This window comes from Rosa chinensis, chromosome 3 (genome assembly GCF_002994745.2).
Source record: "Rosa chinensis cultivar Old Blush chromosome 3, RchiOBHm-V2, whole genome shotgun sequence".
NCBI lineage: Eukaryota > Viridiplantae > Streptophyta > Magnoliopsida > Rosales > Rosaceae > Rosa > Rosa chinensis.
In genome coordinates, this window is record NC_037090.1 from 26,802,045 (window position 1) to 26,814,707 (window position 12,663).

Below are 12,663 nucleotides of genomic sequence, written 5' to 3' on the forward strand. Positions count from 1 at the left end.
ATGATTTTCTTCATCATATGTCAAAATATTAATTGAAGCTACAGACCAATAAATAGAGATTACCTGTATAAGATGCCAAGTACAATACCAGGCAGATCTTGAAAAGACCGGAGCCATACCTTCCACAAACCTGCATTTTGTGAACTTAAAAGACTAAGAAGGCCGGCCAGGCAGCTATTGTATTCTTCAGTTTTGACCCATACAGAAGACCAATGTATCCTGAAAACTGGAGTTCTATGTATAATTCTAGAAGACTATAAAGAAGTAAATTTATGTCTGCTTAGTTATGCAGAGATAGTGTTTATCCACATCCTAGCAGTCAATTTCCACTTTTAGGATGTGATTAAACCAACCAAATTTCTCATGGTGTCAAAGGAGGAGATCCTAAATTCTAATCCTCAATAATAGATGGATCACCCCTATACAGTATGAACTTTTAGAAAGAAAGTACTCTATCAGGAAGGTCGCTACTCATCGGAATGAAAACTCACCTAGTGCATGGTGGTCCTCGACTTTCCTCCGTACACTTCACACTGTCTCTACTATCATAAACTCTTCTGCACAGAGTGAAAATGTTTTACAAGTATAACAAGTATTCAGAAAGATGAGCAAAAAATTTTCTGAAACCAGCCTACGTACCTATGGAACTTCTTTTTTTCAGCACAAACTGTAATTCTATGATGTAAATCAGATGAATTTGGATGCAAAGCTGGCTGAGATATCTCCAGTCCTGCTTCTCTTACAATTTCAAGGTACCTGGGAAACAGCATCCAATATGAATTGACAGGTCTTCAAAGAGTGTATACAATCTTAATAACTAGAAAATAATTTCATATGCTGCCCCTACCAGACCGATTACAGATATTTTGACAAATTCTCTTTTCAATGTGCCACATAAGTTTACTACTCAAACATATAACAAAGATGTTTAAGTACAAGTATTCAATTGCCCCCCTACTATATATATATATATATATATATATATATATATATATATTTTAATCTTAGTGCATTTGCAAGATTTGAGTCATCAAGATCATAACATTTTCTTTGGATATTCCAGCATGTATTCAAATAACTCTCTAAACTGACTATTGTAATTAAGGGTATATAACACCAGAATAGTACCTTGCTGGGGGTTAAAATCCTCAACCCCCAAATCTTCATCCCAAAGGAATATGTAATCATAAATGGACACAACATCTGGATGTGGAAATCGTTTTGCAAACCACCTACAAAGACCCAAAAAGAAGAGAAATGATAAAAAATCCAAGAACAGTAAAAGTAGGACCTACTCTTTGATAACTCCAACTGTAAGAGGAGACAAATTGCATTATTTTTAGATATATTACCACATTTCAGCAAGATGATTCACACTTGAAATATTCAGACACCTGCTAAACTTCGGATAAAACTAATATATATATATATATATATATATATATATATATATACATATAAAGAATAAAAAGAATAGTTGCTTAATGCCAGAGAATTTCACAGAATCATGAATGCAATTGCTAACATACCACTTTGTTTGGTTGTGGGCAACTATGTGTATGGCCTGATTACTCCACTCAAGATCCCACCACCCTTTAACATTCCCATCATAATGGAATAGTATAATCGTAAAGTTTTCTGGAAGAAACTGAAATTGATAAATTTAGGTCAAGCATGTCTCTTGATAGCATTTTAAACATTGTGTAGAAAAATCTATTACCTTTTGCACAATATCATCAACACTATGTTTCTGCTTAATACCAGCTGCAATAGCCAGTAAATTGCGATTGCTATAATCAACCTGAATCATTATAACCACCCCAAAATCAGAGAAGTGTCATCATCAGCACAAGAATTACAATAAATAAATTTATGTTTATCCCTTAAAGCCTACCAATCTAGCAATCATCTACCGGTGTTCAATTAAAGAGAGTAAGCAGACATGTAAGAAAAACATAAAAACAAGACAATTAGAGTATTACCGTTAACTTTGAACTAGTCAGCCATAAAGGCCTCAGCTCTAAATCCGACCTAGCTTGTATTATGCCACGAGGCAAACCGTCCAACTTTCTGGAGCTCAAAAGAATTTCCTGAAGGCAAGCATTAGAAGCACCTTAGAATATAATGAAGACAGACATACATCCAACATCTGATCGGCATGCAAGAATTGTAATTGGTCTGGTTATTGCAGTGATTTGATATATAAGTCAATGATGAATAACTAATGAAGCCTTACTTTAAGGTGTTACAAAACACAGATGAACCGAAGCAAGAAAAATTGATTTGCATACAAGGATCTGAGCATTTACTTGATTAAAGGGATGCATTCTTTCTTCCATCCAATTCAGCAATGCTATAACAAGTAACAGCACAAATCTGAATCCCTGAATTCATAAACCACAGCACCAAATCCATAAATTCAAAAACAACAAATTTCACTACCAAGACAAAACCCGAACACCTTAATCTATTTCAATATCCCCCAACCCAAATCAAAGAAAGACACCTAACAACTAAATAGAATTTTAGGAAACCCCAAATCAATTTCCAGAAAAAACCCTAAAATAGAAGATTGAACCCAACCAAAAATCCATGCTCGCAGACAATCTCTTTGATAAAGATTGTAGACTTAAAAATTCTATTGCTAATTTTACAAAGAAACTCATATAAAACAATAAAATCGCAACAGCCATACCTAAAAGTTAACAATGCTTTCTGCTACGATACTCAAACTTTTCCTGCAAAAGCAACATAAGAAAAAACATAAATTACAAACCAAGCCAGAGTAGACAGGAAGCCCCACCTTACCAAATGAAAGTGAGCAGAAATACCATAATACAGAAAGCAGTGACCACAATACCATAACACTTTCTAAATCTTACATTTATCTGTCTGCAACATCCATTGCACACAAAGGTTTTCAATAGGCTTTGAACTTTCTCAAAGTTATCGCACCCATTCAAGCCATAAAACGTAGAAGCCAAAATCTAAAAAACATAAGAACCTACATACCGAGATTACCTTTTAATTCAAATATTGCAGCCGCTATTGTTGTGTTGGGCTCCAAGATCTGCAAACATAAACTGATAAAGACACCCAGATTTGCCCAAATCCGCACTCTAATCATGAGAAGAAGAAAGAATCACAAAAACATTAACTCAGAACAAAAATAAAAGCAAAAAACTAAAAACCCAAACTTCTATGTGAAAATCTAATTTCGAAAATCCCTCACCTTGACACTGTTGAATAATTGATGATGCGAATTGATGGTCTGATCTGATTTCTGAACACTCGATGCTTGGATAGTCGATGTCGCTCTACCCGATTTTAGCTTACCAATAACCCATTCCAGCGACTCAAGAATGGAAACAACAAGTATGTCGGGGTTGAGGGAGAGACTAGATTTGGGTAAGGATTCTCAAATTTGAGAGATGGCCGAGTTTTGAGAGATATCAATGGCTGAGTTTTCCTTGAGACACCGTGAGCTTTGAGTTTTTGGTTGCTGAGAGAGTTGTAGACAGAGTTAATGTTTGTGGGAATGAAAAACACGAAGGTTTTGTGTTTTGCCAAAAGAGACTTAAAATCAAAAAAGTCAAACTCACCTCATTCAGACAACACAATTTCTTAGATGTGTTGTCTGAATATCATCTATTGACTAGTCAGCTCTAGGGTTTGGGCAATTGAGAGGGAAAAAACTTTAATTTGTTGGAGGGAAATCTAAAATTTTTGCTAGGGTTCATTTTAGAAAATTTCCATCTTTTCAGACAACATTTATGTGTTGTCTGAATCTGACCATATATTTAAAATGGAACAAGTATGGTTTCTCATTGTATTCAGACAACACATTTAATTGTATGTCGTCTGAAAAACTCAGACGACAGAAAATGACCATTCTGTCGTCTGAGCTCTGTTGTCTGATAACATTTTTGGCATAGTGTACGTTTTTGCATCAGTTGATTCTTTTCATCTCTTCAAAAAGTAGAAGGAACTGTCGCGCCGCCGATCTAGAGGAAGCTAGGCAAGCAGTCCTTCCTTCTCTGCCACAGGATGCGATTCAGATCAATAAAGAGAGGTTTGGCTTCCTTAGACCGGTGTGGAAAATCAAAAGAGCTCTTGGAATTGGTTCAGAAAGCCGTAGTCACGATGACGTTTGTCTCTGATGTGTGTGAGTTTCCGGATTCCGGTAACACCATGTTTTTGTTCTGTTTGAGTTGTGATTGGAATTGGCAAGAGTCAATTGGCTCTGGTATGCATGAGTTAGCCAACACCATGGGATCACTAAACATAGCAATCCGGATCACGAACACCCCGCGATTGGGTTCGTTCGATGAGAAACGCGGGTTGCCGGCAGGTGCAGAGTTTCCGATGACTCTGGTTCGAACGCGGGTAGCGTGGGTAGGTGGTTCAGGTTGTTATCGCTGAGGTGGATTATCGACGTTGGGTGGGTCTGGGTCGACGTGGTGGCGATGTTAATTCAGAACGGAGTGGATTTTGGTTTGATCTGAGTGGGTTACTGGTTGGCATATGGTTTTGTGTCAACGCTGGTTGGAGGCTTCACATTTGTAACTGGTCAAGTAACGGCAAGTGACGACTCCTCTTCAGCGGTGGAGGTTATGTAGTCTCTTCCCAACAGTTGAGGGATGACGGCCTAACTACAGCGGTGGCAGCCATAGATAGTGCGGCTGTTTTGGCGCGAGTTCCTTACTGTCTTGATTGAGATTGGGCCTCGGTCTAAGCCCAGTCTATGGGCTAATGGGTTTTTAATTGTTTTTCTTTATTTATGTTTTATTTTTTCAATAAGTCCCTATAAATTATTGGTATGCAAAAGTGGGCTTTATCCCGGTTGTTGCACTCTGCGTGGCTAATGTACCCTAGTAAGGCGACTAGTAGATGGCTGTGTGAAATGGTCACTACTTCCTAATGGTAGAATGAAACTAAGTGTCGTTGGATATATCTCCGGTCGTCAGCATAGTGGGAAAGCTAATTTGATTGTACTATGGTTCCGCGTGAGTTGTATCTTTCCGCTATATTCCTAAGGTGGGCCCCGCAGGGTCACCTCAGATTTCAGAGTGAAATTCGGGGCGGGTTCTATCAGGCTTCTTCCATATCTATTTGAGCTTAAAAGATCGCAAAAGATGACATGACGCTATTGTCATCTTTATCTTTCTTTGAGGCATTGCACTTTTTTTTGTTTTTTGCATTGAGTGTTTCTATTCAGACCTCCAAATCTACTCACTGGACCTCCAAATCTGCTCACTTGACCTCACTCTATTAGGAATTATTAAATGACATATATAACCTATTATAAAATGACTATTAGGGACAATAATTATACCAAAAAAATGGTTATATTTATTTTCACTAGACTTTCCAATTCAATAATATTAGATTGCATTCTTTATTATTTTCCCTATCTATTTTCATTTTCCAATTTCACTACATACTCATTAAAACATTCATATGTATATATTTATTAAGAAATAAAACTATGATTAAGATAAAAATGTATGATATGCATATTGAAGACATATTGGTCAGGGAGAACAAAATAAATTGTATTATGCCCTAAATCTAAATCTATCCATTATATTTGTAAAAAGAAGAAGAAGAAAAAAAAGAGCTAGCAAATAAAAATAAATAAAAAAATATTTAAATAATTAATCATGAGGTACAAAAAATAGAGAAACATGAAGAAAAAATGATTAATCTTTATTTATTTTTTTTGCACAGCTAAAAAAGAAAAAGTAAATAAAAAAAAATCACATAATAGTTCATGTTATTTTATTTTTATTAATTTTTAAAACTCAATACCTTGTGTTTGATTTTTTTTTTTTATTAGATAAGAGATTTATGTTGTCTGATTAAGGAATGGAGATGTAATTAAGATTTATAGAGTAATTAAATCATTGAAATGAATAAGTTTTTTTATTATAAAAATCTTAGTTTGTTTGTGAATTAATTATATGAGTGAGGTTATTTGAGGAACTTTAGTGAGGTTTAATGAGTAAATTTAATATTTGAAAATTTGATAAGAGGTGTAAAAAGCATAGAGGTCAAGTGAGTAAATTTGGAGGTTCCAATAGAAAAACTCTTTTGCATTTTAATTTGCTTTTAAAAGGTGGGTGTACTCATATATTGCTAGGTATTTAATCTTTTATTTGGGTAGCTCAATAATTCATTCGGAGTGAGTTAGTTATTTGTACTACTTGCTAAACTGCATAAAGAATGACATTTTTAATTAAAAAAAGGAAATACATTGATATTTGTAATACTTAATGTTTAATAAAATTTCCTTTGGCAACAAAATAAAATAAAATAAATCCTTTTTCCTTGTGCACCATCCTCACCAACTCACCCGGAAAATTGGGAATCTCTAGTTCAAACCCGGGATAGGCCCGTGAATATAAAATGATTCAGATTTTATGAGTCATTGGATCAAGGGACTTCTGACAGTTTTTTTGTTGGGTCTTTCTAAATGTACCCAGCAAATATCTAAGTATACTCAGCAGATTTTTCACACCCAGCAAAATCATAGAATCTCTAACTACACCCAGCAAGTTTCCAATAATACCCCTATTTTTAATTAAACCCAGCAAACTCATTGCACCCAGCAAAACCTAAATCATTCATGAAGATAAACTCCACAACAAATCCTTTGTTCTTTTGAAATGGTTTGGTATTCTATATTGACCTTCTTAACGTTCATCTAGTAACACGGATGCATACCCACTCCCAAACTCAAAAATGCCACTAATCTTTGACTTGGTCTTATGATCATTATTCATTTTCTCATCGCGGCCAACTGCAAAGTCTTAATTAGTTAAACAAGATCATTTTAGCAAAAAATAGAAGGGTTAAAGTTCCAGTACACCTTGCTCTATTACTCTCTTTTAATATATGGGAAGAATTGATGTTTGAGTTTGAGAAAGCCCCCAATCACAAGCCTGCTTTCATGTTTAATTATTATATAGCAGCATTGCGTCATCATTTGCATGTCTTGATTTAGAGTTTGTGGCTGAAATTTTTATGTCTGCATATGATGAAAACCCTCCAATGGAGTTCCAGCCATCATTAAGCCACAAAAAAGATTTTCTTGGCCAGTTTGCCCATCAGATGTTCTCTCACTAGCATGTTCATTCTTCTTCGGGTGGAGTATCTATGCAAGGCATGCCTTACTATCTGAAATTTTTAGGAATTAGCCCATTTTTCCAGCCACATACCTTATCTTTCGGGTGAAGAATGAAGCTGTGGAGTTTATCATCATGAATGATTTAGGTTTTGCTGGGTTTAATTGAAAATAAGGGTATTATTGGAAACTTGCTGGGTGTAGTTAGAGATTCTATGATTTAGCTGGGTGTAAAAAATTTGCTGGATATATTTAGATATTTACTGGGTACATTTAGAAATATCCTTTTTATTTCGATTACAAGGGACTTATCAATGCTGATGGAAGAAGAAAAAAGATGTTATGGGGAACTGGGGGAGGGACGCTTCAAAGTCTTCGCTGCTTAGGGTCTTAAGACCCACCGACCTATCTATCTATCGATCTCCAATCACCCACCAAATACGACTTCCATCGCCAGGATTCAGGTTAGTATACAACTTGGACCAGATAACATGATTATTCATTTAGTCTTGATTTTCTATACCATGCACGATCATGATGCATACTTTAGCCTTCATTTATGTTAATTTAATTCAATGCCTTTGCGGTGCCTGACAAAATGCCTGAGATCATGACATTAACAAAACCAACTCGGACACAAAAATCATTACAATGTAGTATTTACTTTTGCAGTAGTTGATTAAGTTACAGATTGAAACTCCTGACATTTTCCAATAGGAATAGCTAGTAAAAAGATGATGAAGTCGAAGAAGGGAACCTTTGTTAACCATTGAGCCACAAAGCAGCTACTGCAAGGAGAATACATTGCTAACCACTTCACACATTGAGATAAATGACCAAAGTGATTCAAACATGGAATACTGCCAAAATGATTAAGATAGGAGTAACCTGATCTAACCTACACTACATCGGTCCAAATCCATCAAAATATCTTGTATTACCTATCTAGTCTCCATACATTTAGGGTTGATGTGTGACACAATGTAAACCAGTTATACATGAACATAATAGGCAGCATACACATCAGTATAAATGGGGAATACAATACAAATTTTCAATCAATTATTCTGTCTTTCAATCCTCTTTTAATGTCACGTTTCATTATGGTATCAGATTCTCTGTCTTTCATTACCCTTTAATAACACAAGCTTGAATTCTTATTCTTTCAAAAACTATGTGATTTAGAATTTAGAAAGAAACAAAATTCCAATTAGTGACCACTGACCACCTAGAATCTTATTGTACACTGTAAATGTGTAATTCTGTAATGCACAAGTACTTTCTCCTCTCCAACCGACAAATCAATCCTACATTCTCTTTCCATGGTAACCAAAGTCAACCTTACCTGCCTGACTCAGTGGACTTCCAAACCTGTAAAATGGGTTGAGCACTTGGAATTGCGCCATTTCGATCCGAATATCTTCTCTTAATGTGCTCCTGGCCTTCTATAAATTGTGTTGAGTTTACAACCCAGCCATCTCCATTATTCAGCAAAGAAAAGTAGAAAACTCTCTGTAATGGGTACCTGTGCTCACTGGTTAACCCTTTTGTTTTTGGCCTCTTCATTTCTACATATCACTAAACCCTGTTTGGCTGATGGAGCTCCAGGAAGTGTGAAATCATGCATTGAGGAAGAGAGACGCGCCCTTTTAAGCTTTAAAGAAGATGTCACTGATCCTTCTGGTAGGCTTTCTTCTTGGGTGGGTTACGATTGTTGTCACTGGAAAGGAATCTCATGCGACAATAGTACGGGTCATATTGCAAAGATGGACCTCCGGAATACATATCCAGTTCCATATGCAGTTACATATCCATATTCCATGTATAATAATGGATCGGACCGGCAGAAGTTGGCTTATAAACGGTCTTGCATGGGAGGTAAGATTAATCATTCTTTGCTTAGCTTGAAGCATTTATATTACCTAGATCTGAGCTTGAATGACTTTGGAGGGATTCAAATTCCGAAGTTCTTTGGACAGCTTAAAAGTTTGAGGTATCTCAATCTCTCCATGACATCGTTGCAGTCATTTGGTGGAGAGATTCCCCCTCATCTTGGTAACTTGTCAAACTTGAAATATCTTGACATTGGTCAAAATTTCTACGAAATATATTTCGGACTAGACTTGAATAGGCTGTCTTCCAAAAACTTGAATTGGGTTTCTCATCTCTCTTCCCTAAGATACCTCAATCTCAACGGACTGAATCTTAGCACTGGAGGAGTAAGTTGGCTACATGCTGTTAACATGCTTTCTTCATTGGTAGAGTTGCATTTATCTTCATGCGAAATAGGAGAGAACCTTCCACTCTCATTGAAAACCAATAACCTCACATCACTTTTGGTTTTTGATATTTCACATAGTTTTATTTATTCTTTGTTTCCTAGCTGGTTTTTCAATCTCACCAGTCTCACAAAATTCAACCTAAGGGAGAACTATTTCATTGGTCCTTTTCCTGATGAATTCTCAAACCTCAAGTCTCTGGAATACCTTGATCTATCGAGTACTGGACTCAAAGGTCGAATTCCCAAACTCATTGGAAACTTTTGCAAGCTAAGGATATTAAACCTTGCTGAAAACAAATTGGATGGGGGTGTTGAAGAACTTCTGTCTGTTTTCTCATATTGTACAGAGAGTACATTGCAGTCCCTAGATTTGTCTTCTAATGAGATGATGAGCGAACTACCAACCTCTATTGGAATGCCAAAAATTCTGCAGTACCTTTACCTGAGCGGCAACCGCTTTTGGGGCTCAATTCCAGAATCCATTGGAAACTTGTCATCATTGAGAGCACTGGACCTCAGTAGTAATGATATGAATGGGTCCATTCCTGAAAGTTTAGGACAACTCTCTCAATTAGTTGACCTAGATCTGTCAGGGAATGTATGGGAAGGCATTTTAGCTGATGCCCATTTCATAAATCTCACAGCATTACAACACTTTGCAGTAGGAACACACTCATATGAGTACCTCGATTTTATTCCCAAAGCGAGTGGAGACTCAAACAGAGGACATATGTCACTCATTTTCAATATAACTTATGAGTGGGTTCCCCCTTTCAAGCTGCACACAATTTACATTGACAATTGTCAAGTAGGTCCTAGCTTCGGTGTATGGCTTCAATCTCAAAATCAGTTATCAGAAGTCATCCTTACTAGTACTGGAATCTCTGGCACATTACCAGAGGCATGGCTCTTGAAGATCTCTTCCCAAGTTGAATATTTAGATTTATCTAACAATCAACTCTCTGGAAAGCTTCCGTTCCAATTCATATTTCCAAAATTATATTACATAGATTTGAGTCATAACCAATTCAAGGGCCAATTCCAGCTTTGGTCCACTAATGCGCCCCTATTACTTGAAATGTATCTTTCCGATAATCTTTTGAAAGGTCCTATTCCACCCTCTATTTGTAGCATGCAATATATGAGCATCCTGTCCCTCAGAAACAATCAGTTATCTGGAGAATTCCCTGAGGCATGGAGCTTGTGGAGCAATATACTAGTTGTAGATGTGGCAAACAATAATCTCTCTGGTCATATTCCAAGCTCCATGGGTGTCCCAAGCTCTCTTGGAGTATTGAAGATGAACAACAATAATTTTAGCGGCAAAATTCCTTCTTCCTTGCAAAAATGCTCTGGTTTGGGGGTACTTGATCTTCGAGGCAACAAATTTACTGGAAACCTACCTTTTTGGTTAGGATTAAAAGTATCTCGGTTGCAAATGCTGCAGTTGCGATCCAACTTTTTAAGTGGCCATATTCCTCAACAGTTGTGCAATCTTCCTAATCTTCAGATCCTTGACCTTGGTCACAACAACTTTTCAGGGACTATTCCCAAGTGTTTGAGTAGGTTGACATCTCTGTTGAATGTTGAATCTAGTATTCGTTGGCTACACCACATGAGTTATCCTGAAGAAACAACAGTTATTTCCAAAGGACGAGAACTCGAATATGGAATTCCCAATTTGGATTTGGTAAAGAGTATTGATCTCTCATCGAATCAGTTGAAAGGTGATATTCCTGAAGCAATAACCAAACTCGTTGGATTGGGTATCCTGAACTTGTCGAGGAATCAATTAAATGGAAACATTCCCTCCAAGATAGGAAACTTGCATTGGCTGGAAACTCTTGATCTTTCTCACAATCACCTTTCAGGGAGAATTCCTCAGAGCTTTTCTTCTTTGACCTCACTGTCTCACTTGAACTTGTCTTGTAACAACTTGACAGGAAGAATTCCTTCGGGAAACCAACTCCAAACACTTGAAGATTCATCCATATATGAGGGGAATCCGTCACTGTGCGGGGTTCCTCTTTCTGATTGCCCAGGAGATGACAGACCGATTTCTCCAGAAGATGATAAAGATGAAGATGATTATGGAAGGCTTGGCTTATATGTCAGCATTGTGCTCGGATTCGCTGTTGGCTTTTGGGGTGTTTGTGGTTCTTTAATCATAAAGAAGTCATGGAGGTATGCCTATTTTAAATTCTTTGGCAACATCAAAGATAAGGCAACGCTAGCAATTGCTGTGAGAGTAGCACGTTTGCAAAGGAAAATTTGATTGGCAAATGAAACGACACAATAAGAGTTTGTCATATATATAGTATGCACGTTGTTTCCTATATGTTGTATAATGTGTTGTACTTTTCTTTTTTGCTGTATAGTATTGTGTTTGCTGGCAATAAATCAAATCAAGGAGGTATGGTACCTGACTTGATGTTCTTTTAAGTTATAGTTTTATGTTTTACTCTTCATAGTGTAATTAAGAAATTGTATATTCTCGCAATAAATCAAATTATATGTTTGAACATCAGAATATGATCAACGTTGACCTCATGGATTCAGTCAATGAAACTGATTCAGGTCAAGTATTGTAACCTTATTTTCTTTGTAGCTTCCTTGCTTTGCTTGAGGTATTACACACACAAACATCGATGTTACTAACAGACAAAGATGGTAATTAGTATGATGTGTCTTTTCTGTTGAAATGATCTGATGAAGTAGCCATCTTCCCATTATCTCGCAGAGCAGTACGGAAGGAACACTATATTCATTAAGTACAATTTTTCTTTTTTTCTCTTTTTCATTTTCGCCCGTAATAGATATATAATTTTGGTAAGAACTTTGTCTTGTAGATTCACAAAACAAACTTGAGAGGTCGACCGATATTTTTCTTCATTTGATACTCTGGGAAGTTTTACACAATCTTCGTTCTCTGTTCAAATAATATTTATTCCCATCACTTTTCAAAAAAATAAAAAAAAATGTATTCCCATCATTAATAATTGGGTCTTTAACCCAAAGCACCAAAACTTGTCAAGCCCCCAACAACATATTTTTATTTCCATTAACCCAATTTAAAGAAAAATGATTATTATGCCCTCAACCTAATTAATGAACTACATGCTACTGCCACTCTCCCATTATTCACGTCATTATTTCAACCATTGCATATGGTTACTGACTTGATACTCATTTACGCAAACGTACTGTTAAACAGCGACAAGCGTGGCCCGTAGCCCACCATTGTACAGATCTGTCT

At 36.4% G+C, this 12,663-nt stretch overlaps 2 protein-coding genes across 3 annotated transcripts; one reads left to right on the forward strand and one right to left on the reverse strand.

Moving 5' to 3' along the window:
* Positions 1–659: 659 nt before the first annotated feature.
* Positions 660–2,863, reverse strand: LOC112194366. Its single transcript, XM_040517018.1, has 7 exons — positions 2,777–2,863; positions 2,292–2,384; positions 1,983–2,090; positions 1,721–1,801; positions 1,530–1,648; positions 1,129–1,232; positions 660–756 (listed from the first exon to the last, which is right to left on the reverse strand). Exons 1-7 carry the CDS (start codon positions 2,861–2,863, stop codon positions 740–742), a joined length of 609 nt encoding a protein of 202 aa, XP_040372952.1. The 3' UTR covers positions 660–739.
* Positions 2,864–7,462: 4,599 nt separating this feature from the next.
* On the forward strand, positions 7,463–11,795 carry LOC112194367 (receptor-like protein EIX2). Of its 2 annotated transcripts, none has more exons than XM_040517201.1 (2): positions 7,463–7,590; positions 10,539–11,795. In XM_040517201.1, exons 1-2 carry the CDS (start codon positions 7,469–7,471, stop codon positions 11,680–11,682), a joined length of 1,266 nt encoding a protein of 421 aa, XP_040373135.1. In that variant the 5' UTR covers positions 7,463–7,468; the 3' UTR covers positions 11,683–11,795. The 2 variants fall into 2 exon arrangements, with proteins under 2 accessions (XP_040373135.1, XP_040373136.1); XM_040517202.1 differs by lacking the exon at positions 7,463–7,590 and adding an exon at positions 8,556–9,004 and having other exon boundaries at positions 11,351–11,795.
* The last annotated feature ends 868 nt before the right edge of the window (positions 11,796–12,663 follow it).